The sequence below is a fragment of the Herpailurus yagouaroundi genome, unplaced genomic scaffold, assembly GCF_014898765.1.
Source record: "Herpailurus yagouaroundi ecotype Mexico unplaced genomic scaffold, PumYag 162, whole genome shotgun sequence".
NCBI lineage: Eukaryota > Metazoa > Chordata > Mammalia > Carnivora > Felidae > Herpailurus > Herpailurus yagouaroundi.
The window spans coordinates 12,004,534-12,024,329 of record NW_024412403.1 but is presented as its reverse complement, the minus strand read 5'-3'; the positions used below and the strand labels follow the sequence as shown (position 1 = coordinate 12,024,329).

At 45.1% G+C, this 19,796-nt stretch overlaps 1 protein-coding gene across 1 annotated transcript in view; it reads left to right on the top strand.

Annotated features, from left to right (window-relative positions):
* Positions 1 to 1,225: 1,225 nt before the first annotated feature.
* IFNAR1 (interferon alpha and beta receptor subunit 1) overlaps positions 1,226 to 19,796 on the top strand; it is a 27,447-nt gene continuing 8,876 nt past the window's right edge. Inside the window, 9 exon segments of the mRNA XM_040484020.1 lie at positions 1,226 to 1,393; positions 5,353 to 5,476; positions 10,871 to 11,049; positions 12,811 to 12,968; positions 13,078 to 13,216; positions 14,124 to 14,238; positions 17,904 to 18,103; positions 18,215 to 18,456; positions 18,850 to 18,881. Of these exon segments, the coding sequence (XP_040339954.1) occupies positions 1,321 to 1,393; positions 5,353 to 5,476; positions 10,871 to 11,049; positions 12,811 to 12,968; positions 13,078 to 13,216; positions 14,124 to 14,238; positions 17,904 to 18,103; positions 18,215 to 18,456; positions 18,850 to 18,881 (1,262 nt within the window). The 5' untranslated portion in view covers positions 1,226 to 1,320.

Sequence of the window (19,796 nt, the reverse complement as noted above, 5' to 3'; positions counted from 1 at the left end):
TGAGTTCCACCTCTGTTAGGCTCTGTGCTGACAGCTCAGAGCCTGGAGCCTGCTTCAGATTCTGTGTCTTCCTCTCTCTGTCCCCTCCCCCACCCTCAAAAAGAATAAACACTTAAAACAAAACAAAACAAAACAAAGAACTGACAAACTCAGAATTAAACCTAAAAGTTTCCTGAATCACAAAGTAGTAAGTTTTTGGTGTAAAAACAAAAATGAGGCTTAACAACTGGTTAGACTTACTAAAAATCATTTCTCACTTAAAATGGCTGAATCTCATGGTATGTAAATTATGCTTCAACGTTGTTTACAAGGCAAATACCAAGTGCATTGTTCTCTACAAATATTCATTGTATCACATAATTGATAATATCCTTTAGTTGTAATTAACAGCTAGCGTTGCTTATTTCATCTCTCATCCTTTATATTTTTCGTTTTGCATATTTCAATAATGTACATAATCTGTTATTTAAGCATTTAAATAACCATTTAAATGGTGGACCCATAGTGTTTACAGCTAAGGGAAAACGATCGATCAAAAATGCTTAGAGACCACTGTCTTGGAGACCACCCCAAGCCCGGAGGCCGTCAGGACTCTCTCCCAGGGTCTCGGGGGCCCCTCGGCCAGGTCGCCCCGAAAACGAGTGCTCGAAACATCTTGGTTTACCTATGGACACTCTTGCCCTTCGTTCACAGCGCTCTGCACGGAAACGGCCTGGCCCGCTCAGCAGCTTCCTCATTCCTGCCTCCCTGAACCCCCAAGCCGCCCTACGCGGCATTTCCAAGGCCTCCCGCCGCAATTAGAGGACAAGAGGCTGGATAACTCCTGGGCTCTAAGGCCAGTGCAAGCGCGCGCCGCATTCTTGCGAGGGTCAAGGCCTCCAGTTGGGCGTGGTCTTTCCGGAATGAGAGGGTGAGCCGCCATGGGCGGTCACTGGCGGGAAAAAGGAGGAGTGAGGAGCACAACATACTGCCCACCGCCACTCGGGGAGCGAGCGGCCGTCTCACCTCCCTCCTCGCCGGAGTCCACCAGCGCCCCAGACTCGTAGGAGGGGGAGCCCGCGCAGAGGGCGGGGCGAGCGTGGGTGGGCGGGGCGTGCGCGGGGGGGCGGGGCGAGCGCTCGTCGGGGGCGGGCGCGGGGAGGCGGGGCGAGCGCGGGGTCAGGGGTGGGAGGTGGTCGCGGACAGGAGGTGACTGTGCAGTGGGCGGGGCGAGGGGCGGAGCGAGAAGCCGCTTTTGCGCCGAAGGTTGCCTTGCGTTGTGGGGTTCTGCCCGAGGTGACCGAGGATGTGACTGGCCCGGCCGGCGGTGGCCAGCGGAGGATGTTCTCCCTCCTGGGCGCGACGACCCTGATGCTGGTTGCTGGAGCGCCGTGGACTTTGCCCGCAGCCGCAGGTGAGAGACGAGGGGTCTGGGGTGGGGGGTGGGCATCAGGCTGGGCGGTAGGGGCGTTGGAAGCCTCCGCCCTTGGAGGCCGGTGGAAGGGGCTGATGTCTGGGAGACCTCTGCTCGTCCGTGGTCACAGCGCTCAAATCGAAAATCAAGAGGAAATAGTGTTCGAGGATCCTTCCACGCCGCTTGCTTGGGAGCCAGCGCCCCCGTCCCCCGGCAGGGGACGCCCTCCTCGCCATCCCTCCCCGGGTTCCCACCCCCGCGGTGCTGGGTGTTCAGAGCCTTCCTGTCGCCTTCGTGTCTCTTTGAAAAATCCGGCAGCTTGACTAGAGCCTTAAAAAATAACCAGGGCTTTAGCCGCGAGCTATGCTGCTGCTCCTGAAACCGTGTCTCAATTCAGTAAACAGTTATTGAGATCCTAATGTTGCTCTCTTTCAAAGTCATAAAAATATTCATACTTTTTAAACCTAGTAAATGCAATTCTGGACCCTAGCTTCAGAAAATTATCCAACATGTGGGAGGAAATTTAATATGGGAGGATGTATGTGTTTGGATTTATGTCAGACTTAAGAAGATAGTAAATCATTTCTGACCATCAGTAGGCATGTGAAAAGCTGGAAGCAACCAATTGTGTAAATTGTACACGGTACAAAGGTGAAATAGACTTGTTGTCAAAAGGAGATTGCTGACAGTAATAGGACAAAATCTGAAATCGAAGATGCTACTTAATGACTATTTCCAAGTCCTTTTGCATTTCTCAGTCAATTATTTGGTGGTCTCCCAAATGCCAAGATGCCCCTAACTTCAGGGTCTCTCTCAGTCAGCAGTAGAAGGACTGCATCCCAGAGGAAATCCCTGGTCCTACCCCATCAATGTCCTCTTGTCTCAAGGCTCAGAATTGCTGGAATTAGGCTGTCTAAACTGGAGACTATAAATGCTTTCAGATCTTTTATTGATTCCCATAAACCCAATCACTGCCCTTTGGCTGCGTAGAATCCAGAAAATTACAACAAACGGGATGGGAATAAAGTTTAGAGGAGTGCAATAAGGAAAAGTAGTCTCAGTGATGAAGCCACAGAGAAAATGAATGTAAAAAAGAAAATTGAGGGAGGGGAGACTCAATAAGGAGCTCCCCAAAGTAAAAAAAAAAAAAAAAAATTCAGATGTTTTCTAAGATGCCTCCCCTTTTGACTGCATACCATAATATCTCCAGCTGGAAAATAGAGGAAGCAGTCCCAATAAAGAAAGTTCTACATCTGGACTCCTATGGTCGAAAGTCTGCAAGGAGATAATTGCTTGCCTTGAGGCAGAAGTAAAGGCTAGAAATACGGTAGGAATACATTTTAAAGCCAGTCTTTAAAAAACTGTAGTTTGTCATAACGAAAGATCAGTCCTTTGTGATGTTGAAGAAATTCCTGTGAACTCAGCATTACGCTACTGAGAAATGCAGGTTAAGTATGAAGCTATACAGACCCTGCCCTTAAGGAATTTGTAATCTGATGGCAGATATGTGCGTGACACAAAGAAGCAATTGAGTTTTGTTTTTTAGTTTGTTTGTTTGTAACATCTTCTTTCAATGAGTTTTGAGGTCCTGCTAGATGTCAGGTACTGTATTGAGTATCTACTTTAGTGTGAAATTAAGCAAATGGATTCCTGCTACAGCATATAAAGAGCAAGGTTAGTATGGGCCGCAGTATTTGAGCTTCAGTATTTGAGCTTCCGTGAGCTGGGTCTGGAGTGTGAGAGGAAGAAAAATTCAGGTTGGAGGGGCCAAAAGGGAAAAATAAGAAGACAGGAAATCCAACTGGGGGAAGATTTGTACTCAAAGCATAAGAAATAAAGCAGATCTCTAGATAGAAGTCCTTAAAAATAAACAGAAGAGGGGCGCCTGGGTGGCTCAGTCGGGTAAACATCCGACTTCGGCTTAGGTCATGATCTCGCAGTTCACGAGTTCGAGCCCTGCATTGGGCTGTGCTGACAGCTCGGAGCCTGGCGCCTGCTTCAGATTCTGTGTCTCCCTCTCTCTCTGCCCTTCCCCAGCGCATACTCTCTCAATAATAAATAAAACATGAAAAAAAAAATTCTTAAAAAACAAAAACAGAAGGGTTCAGGCTTGTTAATGAACACCTTTGCAAGTTCCTGTAGGGCTCGGCTGACATGATCAACATTCATACCTCTATCTCTCGATTTTGTCATGTGAATATTTGATTTCTGTCAGTAGCTGTTGACTTTGTTTTTTGTTTTTTGTTTTTCAACGTTTTATTTATTTTTGGGACAGAGAGAGACAGAGCATGAACGGGGGAGGGGCAGAGAGAGAGAGGGAGACACAGAATCGGAAACAGGCTCCAGGCTCTGAGCCATCAGCCCAGAGCCCGTCGCGGGGCTCGAACTCCCGGACCGCGAGATCGTGACCTGGCTGAAGTCGGACGCTCAACCGACTGCGCCACCCAGGCGCCCCTGTAGCTGTTCACTTTGAATCACACCTGTCTCATTCTCTATCAGAAAATATGAAGTGTGAACATAGAATGTGAAACCAAACTGAGGCTGTTTGTTACACAGTGGAACCCTGTATCCTCTCATTGCTTCTAAGATCAAAGAAAATGTTTATACAGACTATTTTTTCTTTTTTTTTAAACCTTAACTAAAGAATACTTTTAGTGCTAAAAAATGCCAACTGTAATCTGAGATTTCAGCAAGTTGTAATCTTTTTGCTGGTAGGTCTTTTTTGTTTTTTTTTTTAATGTTTAATTTCTTTTCGAGAGAGCACAAGTAGGGGAGGGACAGAGAGAGAGGGACAGAGGGAAGGGCTTGAACTCACAAACCACGAGACCGTGATCTGAGCTGAAGTCAGACGCTCAACTGACTGAGCCACCCAGGTGCCCCAAGGTCTTTTTTTTTTTTTAATTAATTAGTTTGTATTTATTTATTTATTTATTTATTTATTTATTTATTTATTTATTTATTTTTGTCATCATGATGAGGGCATTAATCCCCATCTCCTAGTTCACCCATCCCCCACCTACCCTCCCTCTGTTAACCATTAGTTTGTTCTCTACAGTTAATCTGTTTCGTGGTTTGTCTCTTTTTTCCTTTGCTCATTTTGTTTCTTAAATTGCACATATTAAAAGAAGGGGCGCCTGGGTGGCTCAGTCGGTTAAGCGTCCGACTTCAGCTCAGGTCATGATCTCACAGTCTGTGATTTCGAACCCCACGTCGGGCTCTGTGCTCACAGCTCAGAGCCTGGAAGCCTGCTTGCGATTCTGTGTCTCCCTCTCTCTCTGCCCCTCCCCTGCTCATGCTCTGTCTCTCTCTGTCTCAAAAATAAATAAAAACATTTAAAAGAATTTTTAAACTTGCACATATTAATGAGATCATACGGTGTTTGTATTTCTCTGCCTGACTTACTTCGCTTAGCATTATATTCTCTGGCTCTCTCCATGTTGTTGCAAATGGTAAGATTTCATTCTGTTTTACAGCTGAATAATATTCCATTATACCTACACACCACATCTTCTTTTTCTGTTCAGCTACTGACAGACACTTGGGCTGCCCCCATAACTTGGCTATTGTAGATAAAGCTGCAGTAAACATAGGGGTGCATGTATCCTTTTGAATTACATTTTCACATTTTTTGGGCAAAGAGACATTTTTTCAAATAAAAGACAATTTCCCTTTGTTTCTTTTCTCCCGCTTTACTGAGATGCATTTGCCATATAAGGCTAACTTTTTGCAGATTAAAAAAACCTCAGCCTTTCTCCAGCTTTCTCAAATGCAGAGATATAATTAGCAGCCCCCCTGGGCCGCAAGCACTCATTGGGTTTTTGTTGTAGATTTTTGTATATGCTTTATTATATTTGAATGCATTCACCCTTTGATCAGTGATGTGAAAGGAAGACTCACGTTTTAAAGAATATGCACGGTGTATATGTAACTGTGTTCTTTTTTGTTGCCTTTATTTATAGGGGGAACAAATCTAAAATCTCCTGAAAATGTAGAGGTCCACATCATTGATGATACCTTCACCCTGAGGTGGAATGGGAGCGATCCAGCTGGCGGGAACGTGACTTTCTCAGCAGATTATCAAGTGTATGTGACTCTACTGATTGGTTTGCAAGAACCACCTGGATAATTTCAAACCATTGTAACCCTGTCATTTACTTCTCAGGGTTGGGAAACCATTGGCTTTTCCATCTTCTAGAGGAATTTTATGTCTGTGTGATATTTATGCCTTCATTTCTACAAATTCATCTTTGGGTGTTTCAGCAAAAGAGGTTTGGGGCATAAGGACAGCAGACAGCTTCTGTAGACCACGCTTTTCTCTTCTAGACGCCCCGCCTTCTTTGAGTATAAATTAGGGTCGGAACTTGAACGTGTCTTGAGGACATGGGAGGGGGCCCCAAAAGGTCTATCCATGGTCTTGGAAAAGGCCACCCGCACCCTGCCGGTCAGGCTTTACTATCTCCATTAGGCACAATGTTTTCATTTTAGATACAAGACCTCGCATTTCCACAGACCCTGTTTCTGGAGTTTCTGTCTCCTCCCTGGTGCTAATTTCCTACGTAATAGCTGCCAAGATAATTGGGCAGGTGGGGAGTTGCAGAAGAAAGGATTACACAAGGAACACAGCTCAGGAAGCACAGTACTTTGCTTTGGGTGTCCTGGGTGTTAAGTGATCCCTGTCCGGGGTGATCTGTGTCCAAGAAAGAGCGGCCGGTAATTGGGCGGTGAAGAAACGGGGTGCAGGACCTCCAGAACCAGGACGCTCCCACTTCAACCACAGCCCCGGCACCCTCCTTCTCCCATTGATTGTTCTTTGGAGTTTTGTTTGTTTTTTTAGGTTTATTTATTTATTTTGAGAGAGAGAGAGAGAGAATGAGCAGGGGAGGGGCAGAGAGAGGGGGCAGAGGATCCGAAGGGGGCTTCTGTGCTGACAGTAGACAGCCTGACACAGGGCTCGAACTCACGAACCGTGAGATCATGACCTGAGCTGAAGTTGGACGCTTAACCGACTGAGCCACCCGGGCGCCCCCTCCAGTTGGTTGTTAATAGAACTGTGAGATTAATCCCACAACTTTAGTAATTAGCATGTGTGTACTTGTGCATGTGTACATAGATATATGTGTGTGTGCGTGTACACACACGAACTTGTATACGTACATACGTGGTTTTTCTCGGAATTAATTATTTAAGAATTTAGCTCTAGAAACTCTTTTAAGTTGAACTTGGAGTTTTGTCACTTTTGTTCTTTGCTCTCGTTGAGAACTTTCTCATGAAACAACGGCTTTCTGTATAACAAAGGTCGTTTCGGATACTCTTTTTTTTTAATTTTTTTTAACGTTTATTCATTTTTGAGAGACAGAGACAGAGCATGATCAGGGAAGGGGTGGAGAGAGAAGGAGACACAGAATCCGAAGCAGGCTCCAGGCTCCGAGCCATCAGCCCAGAGCCCGACGCGGGGCTCAAACTCACGAGCCGCGAGATCGTGACCTGAGCCGAAGTCGGACACTCAACCGACAGAGCCACCCAGGCGCCCCTAGATGCTCTTAATTACAGTTACCCTTTTAATAAAGAATAGTCATAGACAGCGCCCTTGTACTGTCGTTCCTCCGCATCCTGTTGCTTATCCTGAATTCTCCAGCCCATAATAGCCTTTTACCCTTTCTGACTTTAGCATCGAATGCATTATGTCACGGTGTTCTTATTCTACCCTGTTCTACTAGCTTTATAAATAATCGCCTTGTAAAAATATGCCAGACCACCAGCTTAAGGAGACAGTGTGGCGATGGTGTAGTGTCGTGCAGACTTGGGCCAGGCTGCTTGGGTTTAGAGCCGTCCCTTGCTACCTATTCTGTCCCAGTTTTCTTGCCTGTTACGTTGTGATAATAAAAACTAATATGACCATATATGTTTATCATCCAAACCAAGACACTTTTCGGAGTTAGAAGGGGCAGTTCATTTTAGATAAGCGAGAACAACAAACTACAACCAGCACCACCCCGGGCACGCTGAGATGGGGCACCCCTGAAATAAGGTGTCTAACTCTGAAGCCTGTTAGAAGTATATAGAACAGTTGTATGGAAGGTGCCCAGAGCACTGACATGGAGTAAATGATCAGTGGAAGTGTAGTTAATCACAGCAGCAAACAAATATTTTTTAACGTAGTGTTTCTCAGAACATAGGACATAGGCACTGGTGATAAATGCCGCATAAAAAAGCTGTTAGGATTCCGGCGTCTGTAGAACACATGCTAAGACATCAGTGTTTGTAACCTATATCTACAGTTCATTATGATGTATGTAGTGTTTAGTATTGATTCTTTCATTCAATAAACACTGAGTGCCTCCTGTGCCGAATCCTCCTGTGGGCGCTTAGAATATATCCGTGAATAGGAAAGACAAAGGTGGCAGGTGATTATGTTATGACACTGGTTTTATGAAATGAGTTTTGTGTTGGTTACATAATCAGTTTCAAATTCTATTTTGTTCCGATCTAAATACTTTTATGATAAAGTTGAGTTTGGGGTTTGTTTTTTCTTTAAGTAACATAAAAGCAGCTACCGCTGCATTAGCTCCCTCGTCTACAGAAGCATCGGAATCAAGGATGTAAGTGCATCTCCTGGAACAGGAAAGAGGTAAAGAGTGAGAGTGGGTTAGAACCATGTCAAGACTTGGTTTTAGAAGTTTTATAAGGTCGGGGCCCCTGGGTGGCTCAGTTGGTTAAGCGTCCGACTTTGGCTCAGGTCATGATCACACTGCTCGTTAAGTTCAAGCCCCCCATGGGGCTCTGTGCTGACAGCTCAGAGCCTGGCACCTGCTCTGGATTCTGTGTCTCCCTCTCTCTTTGTTCCTCCCCTGCTCATGCTCTCTCTCTCTCTCTCTCTCAAATATTAAAACAAAACAAAAAAACCCACAAAATTTTTATAAGGTTTTCTGTTTATATTAAGAGTTTCTGGATTTTTAAAAATAGATTCTGGGGATGCCTGGCTGGATCAGTCAGTTGAGCATCCAACTTGATTTCAGCTCAGATCATGATCCCAGGGTTGTGGGATCTAGCCCTGCGTCGGGCTCCATTCTGAGTGGGGAGCCTGCTTAGGGTTCTCTGTCTCTGTCTCTGTCTCTCTCTCTCTGCCCCACCCCCACTCTTTCTCTCTCAAAATAAAAAATAGATTCTGGTGTGGAAAAGTGTCTCAGGAATGGTATCATTAAATGCCAGCTCTAACCTCACAGCTCAGATGAGTAAAATAAAAAAGGGAAACCGGCCAGGAATGAAGCTTTCCACATACTAGTGTATGTTTTTGGCAGATTTTTCAAAGGTTTCTTTTTTAAAAAATGAGACAGACTTGTATTGGGGTCCTCAAAGAACTTATGTGGATAGATCACCCCTGGAGTCTGTTGTCTGAAAGCATTTTTATTTCCATGTATTTCCTTTATTTATTTATTTATTTATTTATTTATTTATTTATTTATTTGAAAGAGAGAGAGGGGCGCCTGGGTGGCGCAGTCGGTTAAGCGTCCGACTTCAGCCAGGTCACGATCTCGCGGTCCGTGAGTTCGAGCCCCGTGTCAGGCTCTGGGCTGATGGCTCGGAGCCTGGAGCCTGTTTCCGATTCTGTGTCTCCCTCTCTCTCTGCCCCTCCCCCGTTCATGCTCTGTCTCTCTCTGTCCCAAAATAAATAAAAAACGTTGAAAAAAAAATTAAAAAAAAAAAAGAAAGAAAGAAAGAGAGAGAGCGCGCACCCAAGTAGGCTGAGCATGGAGCTTGACGCAGGGCTCAATCCCACAACCCTGGGATCGTGATCTGAGCTGAAATCAAGAGTTAATTGCTCAAGCACCTGAGCCACCCAGGTGCCCCTTAAAGCATTTTTTAATTTTTTTTTTTTTAACGTTTATTTATTTTTGAGACAGGGAGAGACAGCATGAACGGGGGAGGGTCAGAGAGAGAGGGAGACACAGAATCTGAAACAGGCTCCAGGCTCTGAGCTGTTAGCACAGAGCCTGATGCGGGGCTCGAACTCACGGACCACGAGATCATGACCTGAGCCGAAGTCGGATGCTTAACCGACTGAGCCACCCAGGCGCCCCCTTAAAGCATTTTTAAAATGAAATCTACAATATTCTCCTTCCCTCCTCGCCCCCCTCCCCTCCGAGGAGCAGCTTAGGCTGGAGCCATGAATTCATCTTGACAAAAATGCCTTCTCACCAGATAGTTCCTCTGCCTGGTTGAAGGTAGACAGGGCTTCACATAGGCAAAAAATTTCGAAACCTGGCAAGTTTCCTCTCACCTTCCCGTTAGCCTCCTCGGTAGGTCAGGCAAAGTGACATGTGGCAACATGACCCTTTCCCTTTTAGGCCCTCCTTGCCAATTTGATTTCTTCCTGTTTTTTGAAGAATCTAATACTGATCAGTTCTACTTTTGAATGGACTAAATCCACTTCAAAGAATTTGTTAATTTAGGTTAACATTTTAAGTTCTTTGTCTCTAGTGATGTAGCAGAATTACTGCAATCAGCGAGCCAAAGGGACGGTTTGGTGTTGATGAGGGCAGGGGAAGTTACCAAACCATGCTGATTCTGAGGTCTTTCTTTGGTCTGGTAAATCTATTCGTAGGATAAGTTTAGAAGGGCGTCATCGGGGCGCCTGGGTGGCTCAGTCGGTTGAGCGTCCGACTTCGGCTCAGGTCATGATCTCACGGTTCGTGGGTTCAAGCCCCGCATCGGGCTCCGTGCTGACAGTCGGAGCTTGGAGCCTGCTTTGGATTCTGTGTCTCCCTCTTTCTCTTCTCCTCCCCTCTTTGCAGTCTGTCTCTCAAAAATAAAAATAAACATTTAAAAAAAAAATTTTTTTAAAAGAAGGGCATCATCAAATCCAGTTACCAAATTTTCGATAAGGAAAAGATCCAGAAACACAAGACAGCTGGCCAGAAGTCACACAACTATTCTTAACAAAGTTCGCTGTTACCTTACATGTTATTTCTTTCTCTGCTTTTTTGAAATCCTTCCTAATACAAACCGTCACAAAATTATAGAACTGTAGTAAAAAATTAACTCTGTCACGGGGTTCCTGGGTGGCTCAGTCAGTTAGGTATCCAGCTCTTGATTTTGGGTCGGGTCTTAACCCCACAGTCATGGGATTGAGCCCCACACTGGGCTCCGTGCTGGCAATGGAGCCTGCTTGGGATTCTCTCTTGCACTTGTGCACGCACACTGTCTCTCTTTCTCTCTCTCTCTTTCTCTCTCTCTTTCTCTCTCTCTCTTTCTCTCTCTCTCAAAAACATTAACTGTCAGAATTATTCCATTTTATAAATAACAACTTGGTATATATGTATTGAGAAAGTGCAGAGTTGCGGAGGAAAACGTCAACAGGACCTCAAATAGAAAAAATAACTACTTAGACCAGCTTTATAATGTCAGTAAACAGAGACTGTGTTTAACACTTGTATTTATATATTTTCTTATGCATTTATTTGCCTTTTTATTTTAAAGACCCAGAAATGATACTTGGCTAAAATTGCCTGGGTGTCAATCTGTTACCAGTACCAAATGCGACTTTTCTTCACTCAAGCTAAATGTTTACGAAGAAGTCAAATTGCGTGTAAGAGCAGAGAAAGGAAACGAGACTTCTCCATGGCATCACGTTGACGCATTCGCCCCGTTTGAAAAAGGTAAGAAGTTGCCAGCTGAGTTACAGTATATTCTTCATCAAATCTCACTGCAACAGCTCACTTCGTAAGCCTGTTCATTTGCACGATGTGAAGTCTCCCGTTAAAAAAAAAAAAAGCGGGCCACCTAGGTGACTCATCGGTTAAGCGTCCGACTTCGGCTCAGGTCGTGATCTCGCGGTTCGTGCCCCGTGTCAGGCTCTGTGCTGACAGCTCGGAGCCTGGAGCCTGCTTCCGATTCTGTGCCTCCCTCTCTTTCTGCCCTTCCCCTGCTTGCTCACATTCTCTCTCTCTCTCTCTCTCTCTCTCTCTCTCTCAAAACCAGATAAATAGTAAAACAAAAAAAAACTCCCAACAATGATCTGTATCCCTCTCTGCACTTCTCTGCCTGCCGCTCAGCCTGCAGCCTTCTACGTCAATTCCGTCCCTCATCACTACACAAAACCACTCTCGTCCAGTACCCTGGTGACGTCAACGCCGAGTGAGTCCCCAGCCCTCTTCTAGATCTCCAGGGCCCTGCTCCCTCCCAGCACTCCTGCGCATCGGATCCCTCCTTTGCCGCTTTGTTCCGGCCCCCCTGACCTTTCAGTGCCCCACTGCTCACGGGGCTCGGTCCTCGCCTCTTCTCTTTCTACGCTCATCCGCTGCTAATCTGGCTTTTGAGCCCATCTGTACGCTCTTGAAAAAGGCCCATGCTTACACCTCCAGCCCCACTCTTTTCCCCTTGCCTTTAGACTGGTATCACCCGTTCTCGAATTCAGCATCCCTGCGTAGATGCCTAGGGGTCATCTGGCCAAAGCTCTTGATTTCCTCCCCTCAAAACCTGCTCTTCTAGCAGTTTTTTCCATCCCTTCTAAGGACAGCACCTATTTATTCGCTCGCCCAGGCCAAGAGTCTTGGAGTCCTCCTTGGCATCCTGCCTCCAGCCTGCCAAGGAATTCTGAAAGATCAACCTTCAGAGCGTGTCCCGAATAGGATCCTTTGTCACTGCACCCCACCCCCCACCCCCACCTGGGCCAGCCTTCACTAAGCCACTCCCACTTGCCACTTGAACTTCTGCAGTAGCTTCTTCCCGGCCTCCCTGCTTCCTCGGACGTTAACTAGGATGATCTTTCCACAATGTAAATCACGGCGGCATGGCTCTCCTCCCATCTCACCCCGACACTGATTAACTACATGTCACTGATTTAACTACATGAACTAGGAACTACTACGGACTTCTTCCTTTGTCATCTGGCTCCCAGCTACTCCTCTGATCTCCTTTTCAACCATTCAGCCATTCAAGCCTCTTCATCATCTCTTGCAAAGGGGGAGCACATTCCCACCTCGGAGGCTCTGCACTTGGAGCACCCTCGGGCAGGAATACCTTTTCCCTACGTAATGTGCGTGGCTGCCGCCCTTAAGTGACTTATGCCTGTGAGCACCTGTCTCAGAGAGGCTTTTCCGGACTAATTTACCTAAAACAGCCCTTGCCACTGTCCTCTATCCCTTTATGTCACTTCATTTTTCCGTATAGCACACCACATTGTATGTATTCGTTTATTTGGGTGTTTGGGCGTTTTTTTGTTTTTTTCGATTGTCTTTTTTGTTTGTTGGTTGGTTTTGTTTTTTGCCATATGCCCCACTGAAATGTAGGCTCTGCGAGGGACTTTCTCGGTTTGACTATGCCAGGCACATATGAAGCACTTAGAATTATTTGCCAACTGAATGTTTTGACCTTGTGTTAATGAAATTGTTATAATAAATACGTTGGTCTTTTTACAGCTCAAATTGGTCCTCCAAAAGTACATTTAGAAGCCGAAGATAAGGCAATAAAAATAAACATCTCCCCACCTGGAGCAAAAGGTGGTGTCATGTGGGCTCTGGATAGTTCGAGTTTTACCTACAGCTTAGAGATCTGGAAAAACTCTTCAAGTGCCGAAGTGAGCATGACTTTTACCTTTGTTCAGCAGAAGGGCAAAAGGACATGGATCTGGTCCAGATTTTGACTGTGTACTTTTTAACAGCAGAATTCTATTTGTTTTATTATAGATAAAGACTAAAACTGTTTATCCCAGAGACAAAATTTATAAACTCTCACCAGAGACGACTTACTGTTTAAAAGTTAAAGCAAGACTTTTGCCGAGAAAAATTGGTGCCTATAGTCCAGTGTATTGTATAAAGACCACAGGTAAGGAGGAAGTTATGCTTTAGATTCAGTAACTGTATGTCCGGATGGGCAATCTATTAATTGTGGCATTTTTTTCCCCCTTGGGTTGCTGGAGGTTATATGATGTTTAATAGATGTTAAAACAAAAACATTATCACCGCCGTTACATAAGGGGGAAAAATGTCACAGCTTTTGGGATTTTTTTCTTTGTCTCAAGTCCAGAGGAATGAAAATTCTGCCTAAAAGTCTAAATAATTTCTAATGACAAAAACTGATTTTTATTCGCTCAGAATCCACAAAGTAGCTGCCAGAGGAGCAGTTAGTTTTCCAAAAAGTATACCTTTATAAGTGAAATGTTCAAATGTGAAAGCATCCTGACATATTTCGTCAATGACATCTTGCCAGTAATGAAGGTCCGGGGTTAGGAGCTTAGATTTGTTTGTTATTTTGATCAAAGTTTTATATGCTTTGTTTTCAAAATCAAACAACACACAAGGGTTTAAAGTTTTCCTCTCCTGCCTCCTTACCCCTGGTTCCGTTTATAAGTGACGAGCACTGCTCTCATTTTGTACATACTCTTTCCTGCCTTGGTCAGGGCTCGTGTAAGCATACGCACGGACCTACAGTTTCTTGGTTTTGGCTTTCAAAATAAAAAAATTGGATCGTGCTAGATCTGTCTTTCCACTTCCTCGTTTAACCTAATGCACTGAGGATCTCTTTGTGCGTGAGCACATACAGATCTATCACATTCTTTTAAGTGGCCGCACCATACTGCATTGTGTGAACATATACCAGAACTCACTTAGCCGTTACCTCGTGATAAAATGTAAGCCTTTTATTTTCTTTGCCGTGCCGCGAAGAATTCTTACCATACGTTATCTCCCTAAAGTAAAAATGCATGCTCTTCTGTGTCATCTTTGTCTTCTAGTTGAAAATAAGCTGCCTCCACCAGAAAACGTTCGAATTGATGCTGTCAATGACATCTATGTTCTTAAGTGGGATTACGCATCTGAAAACACGACTTTTCAAGCTCAGTGGCTCCAGTAAGTCCTAGTCCATTAGTTTCCTTTTGCACAGTTTATTTTGCACAGTTCGTTATGGTTCCTTTCGTTCCACTTCAGCCCCCCACTGTTCCAGGCACACATGCTGACTGATGGAGACGCGTTACCCTATATTGGAAACGGGATGTTTAATACCGGTTCCTGCTCTGCCGGTAACTGACTGGATGCCACTGAGCTAATTCCCTTACTCTTTTGGCCTCACTTTCCTCATTTGTTGTAAGATGGGCACACTCTCATAATATCTCGAGTGCCCACTGGCTCTTTTTCTTTTTCCTAAGTATGTGTCTCGTTGTGTGTGTCATTTCCCCATTCTGCAATACTTGACACGTGACCCTGACCTGTTCTTCAGAACTCGCTTTTTCCGGGAGTCCTTGAAATGATCTCAGTCCAGCCACTCTGCCTTGCTCAAGTCAGCCTTCCCATTTTCTTGACGACTTCGTTAGTTTTGACAGGGGTGTTTAGCGATGACTTCAGTGGGAAATGGAGAGAGCCGGGAGAACTGTGCTCTCGCCGACACTGGATGACGTCTAGGCGCCGCAGAAGTGGGTTGAGGGAGAACTGCACGCGGTTCACATTGACCGGGAGGTTGTAGGGGATAAAGAGGCAAATCAGGTGGAAGGAGAAGGGGGCCGTAGGGGAGGAAAGGGACGGGAAAGAAAGCTCTGTTTAGAGCGGAGGGATAGAGGGACCAGACACAAGGAAAGAAAGAGCCAGGAGAGAAGTGAGAAGCAAACAGGGCGAAGGGAAGTGGATACTGACTCTGCTGGACTTTCTCTGTCCTTCAGTGTTGGTCGTGGAATAGAAATGTGCCCCTGTGCCTCCATGCATGCCCATGAACCCTCAGACGGACCAGGAAACCGTGCAGTAGGCTTTTGTGTTCACTTCCTCCCAGCGGGATGCTGAGTGATAGGGCCACAGACGAGAGAGGGATGGAGGTTTCCGGTGGCCCGTCTCGAATTGTCTTTTGGGTACTTGGCCCACTGTACAGAGCCCGGAAGGGACTGTAAAGGGGCAGCCGAATACGGCCCGTGGTTCCTGAAATCCAAAGCGGGTAGCTGAGGTTGCATAGCAAGGTGTGATTTGGGGCTGAGGAGTGGTGTACAAATTAAAAGGTGACAGAAATCGAAAATGCGAAGGTGGGAGTGGGGCTGGAGAGGCCAAAGGAGCCGCGTGGAGGGGGAGGAGATGTGAACAAGGCCTGGATTGGTGAATCACATGTTTTAAACTGGACGAGACGGGGCACATTAGGCAGAGCTACACCACACGGGAAACTCGGGCTGCGAAGAGATTTAGAACTAGGTCAGCACGCCTGGGTGGCTCAGTCGGTTAAGCATCCGACTCTTGATTTTGGCTCAGGTCATGGCCTCACAGTTTGTGAGTACGAGCCCCGCATTGGGCTCTGCGCTGACAGTGCACAGCCTGCTTGGGATTCTCTCTCCTCCTCTCTCTCTGCCCCTCCCTCCTCTCTAAATAAGTAAACTTTAAAAATGATAGATAGATAGATAGATAAAGTTAGGTCAAGGTAAGGGGGAGGTACAGTTTTCTATTGCTCTGTAACAAATTACCACAAATTTAGCAGTGTAAAGAGGGCTGTTACCTCCCACTGACTTCGGGTCAGGGGACCAGGCCTGGCTTACATGGTCCCTCTGCTCAAGGTGTCCCAAGGCAGCAGTCAAGGTGTCATCTGGGGCTGTGGTTTCATACAGCCCTCATAGAGGACCTTGGCGTCCTCTCCTACACTCATGTGGTTGTTGACAGAATTCATTTCTCAAAGCTATAGGACTTGTGGTGACCTACTCCTTGGAGGCCATCAGGAGAGAGAATCTCAGATCTCTAGACCTCTTTTCGGGGGCCTGTTTGATGAGGCAGGTCCCTCAAGCTTAGTGTCATTCAGTTAACAAAGAGTCTGCTGATTTGGGACCTTAATTTCATTTGCAAAGCCCTGTATCTTTGCCATATAATGTAACCTACTCAAGAGTTCATGGATTCTGCCCACACTCAAGGGGAGGGAATATATAGGACATGTGCACCAAGGGTGAGAATCTTGGGGGCCATCTTGGAATTTTGCCTACCATGTGGGAGAAGACCCGCGTTGAGAACAGTTGAACCTTTGGTCATGGGAGGGAAGTGGGAGAGAAAGTTGAATAGGTAGGATGGAGTAAGATAAGCTTAGCCTCAGACTGCCCTCTAGGCATTTGGGTGCTGTTCAGAATTTTACATTGAGGGATAGGTAACATGAGGTCCATATTCAAGGAGGGGTGAAGGTTGCTGCATTGTATGTGATGCAGTGAACCACTGAAACCCCAAAGACAGGAGAACCAGTTAGGAGGCTATTGTAGTTCCAAGCTTGAACTGGGATGCTCCGAGCCGTTGGTTTCTGAGCAATTTACTTGACCTCCCCAGGCTCAGTTAGGTGCCCACGTTCTGTTTAGACTTGCTCTTATCACCCTGTGGTGTACATCTCCCATTATAACAGGCAGCCATTGGCGTGTGGGTGGATGTTTCACAGCTGGTTTTCCAGAAGAAGAAAAAGCCTTATTTTTAATGTTTGCCAGTTTTCATGATGTAAATGCTCCCACTGTGGTCACTTTTTTTTTTTCTTTTTACCGTGTTCACTTTCAAGCTTCCAACATGATGTCACCGAACATGGCTTTGGGAAGAAACGCACAGCAAAACTCCATTACACAGTATGTCCACCACATAGATACAATAGGCGTGAATAGCTTTGAGCACAGATAATAAAATATAGTCAAATAATTAGGACAGAGGACTTTCGAACCAGGTTGTCACCTGTACTTCTGACCAGCTACAAATTAAAAAAAAAGACAGAAAATGAAAAAAGAGAAGAGTTTTGAGTATTTTTTTTTTAATTTTTTTTTTCAACGTTTATTTATTTTTGGGACAGAGAGAGACAGAGCATGAACGGGGGAGGGGCAGAGAGAGAGGGAGACACAGAATCGGAAACAGGCTCCAGGCTCTGAGCTATCAGCCCAGAGCCCGACGCGGGGCTCGAACTCACAGACCGCGAGATCGTGACCTGGCTGAAGTCGGACGCTTAACCGACTGCGCCACCCAGGCGCCCCAGAGTATTTTTATTTTTAATACAAACTCTTTGTAAGCTTATACAATTTGATGATTTTTTTTTAATATCTTATTTACTTTTTGGGAAAGTGCAAGTGGGGGAGGAGTAGAGAGAGGGGGACAGAAGACCCGAAGCAGGCTCTGCACTGACAGGGTGACAGCAATGAGCCCGATTTGGGGCTCGAACTCTCAAACCGGGAGATCATGACCTGAGCTGAAGTCGGACGCTCAACCCACTGAGCCACCCAGGGGCCCTGCAATTTGATTTTTAATAATGGCTTTTAATAATGGGTTCGCAGCATTGCTGACTATTCAGCAGCTGTTTTTGTGTGCTGGCACTGGTCAGCCCCGGCACACCCGTGCTTTATCACATTCTGGAACAAGGTCTTCGGTTCTCTGCGTTGTATGGACGTCTCTGATACCGTATTGCGAGACACTGAGGGTGGGGACTGTTTGCCTCTGTAACCTTAGTCCCTAACAGAGTGTCTAGCATATTATAGGTGTTTCATAAATACTTATTGAATGATTATGTTTGTAATAAAAATTTTTTTTTTTTGTCTTAAAAGTGCCTATTTTAAAAAGATTCCTGGGAACAACTCAGGTAAATGGAAACAAATGCCAGGCTGTGAAAATGTCAAAACTACCCAGTGTGCCATTCCTCAAAATACTTTCCAAAAAGGAATTTACCTTATCCGTGTTCAAGCATCTGATGGAAATACCACATCTGTTTGGTCTAAAGAAAAAAGATTTGATGCTCAGTTACAAAGTAAGCCAGTAGCTTTTCCTCCGGGATGTGTTTCTCTGATTTGATGCAAATTCTTAACGCTGTTTTCCTAAGTCCCAAGTTGAGCTTCGTGTCTGTACATTTTTTTCCTAGGTGTCCTTGTTCCTCCAACCATTAACGTGAAACCCACGAATGATGTTTCCCTGCGGGTCTTTATTGGCGCTCCAGAAGAGTCTGAAAACAAGTCTGTGAACCAGCATTACTCACTAATTTATGAAGTCGTATTTTGGGAAAATACTTCAAATGCTGAGGTAAAACACACACACACACACACACACAACAACAACAACAACAACAACAACAAACTATGTGCTGCAAGTTTGTAATGTAGGGCTGTAAATGTGATTTGGGTAAACAAAGTTTGAAGTTAAAATTTTGGCAAAATTTGTAAACTCTAATAATGTTAGCATCTTTCCATGTTTTGCGTGTTAGTTATGGATCATCTGCGTCTGGGCCCGTTTGTTTTTAACACTCAGATCCCTGAGCCCTTTTACTACTCAAATCAGAATCTCCAGAGGTAGAACTCAGGAATTTGTGTTTTTAAAACGATTCCTGGGTATTTATCTAAACCAGGGTTGCTCAATGCTGTTGACCTTTGGATTGGATCATTCTTTGTGGTCAGAGTTGTCTTACGCATTATGGATGCCAGGATCATCCCTCCCAGTCAGGACAACCAAAAAAACCTTTAGATGTTGCCAGATATCCCTCGGAGGCAGGGTACCTCCGAGGAGGTGAAGAATCTTAGATGGTACAACGGTTTGTGGCCCTCCAGGAGGAAACCATGCCTCCAGAGTTCAATTTCACTCAACAAAATCAATTTCGTGGCAAGGGAGAGACTAGAAAACAGTCGTCTAAAAAGGCTCCTGAGCTGGGGAACTCCTGAAAAAAAAGGTTAAGAAACATGGGTTCAAATACTAAAATTCAAAAACCATGGGCAAAGATACAACATCAGATAATCCACATTATTTCTAGATTTCTTTTCCCTGTGGAATTACAATCAAGGACTCAACCTTTAAAAATCTTAGGCAGTCGAGTGGGGTGAATTCTGTAACTTGACTTCATTTTCAGTTGGGAATCCAAGAAGATTCCAGTGACTTGGCTGCTTTCCTTTTAACTATCTGAACACACTGTAACCAAAGCATAATTTAGTACACTGAGAATTAGTCAGTTCTCAGTTATCCCTACATCAGGAAAACCTAAATATGTGTCTCAAGCCACCAAATTGTTGTGTAACCTTACGCAAGGTGCTTTACCTCTCTGAGATTTTGTTTCCTCTTTTGTAAAGTGGTGGTAGTCATAGTAACTACATTTTTTTTGAAAGGATGTTTATGTTTATAAGGTTTAAAATGAGGCAACATCTGAGGGGTACCTGGCCAGCTCAGTCGGTGGAACTTGTGACTTTTGATCTTGGATTGTGGTTTGAGCCCCATGTTGGGTATAGAGATTACTTAAAAAAAATTTTTTTTAATTTTTTTTTTTTTAACGTTTATTCATTCTTGAGAGACAGAGAGACAGAGCATGAGTGGAGGAGGGGCAGAGAGAGAGACAGGGAGACAGAATCCGAAGCAGGCTCCAGGCTCTGAGCTGTCAGCACAGAGCCTGATGTGGGGCTCAAACCCACGAACTGTTGAGATCATGACGTGAGCCGAAGTCAGACGCCCAACCTACTGAGCCA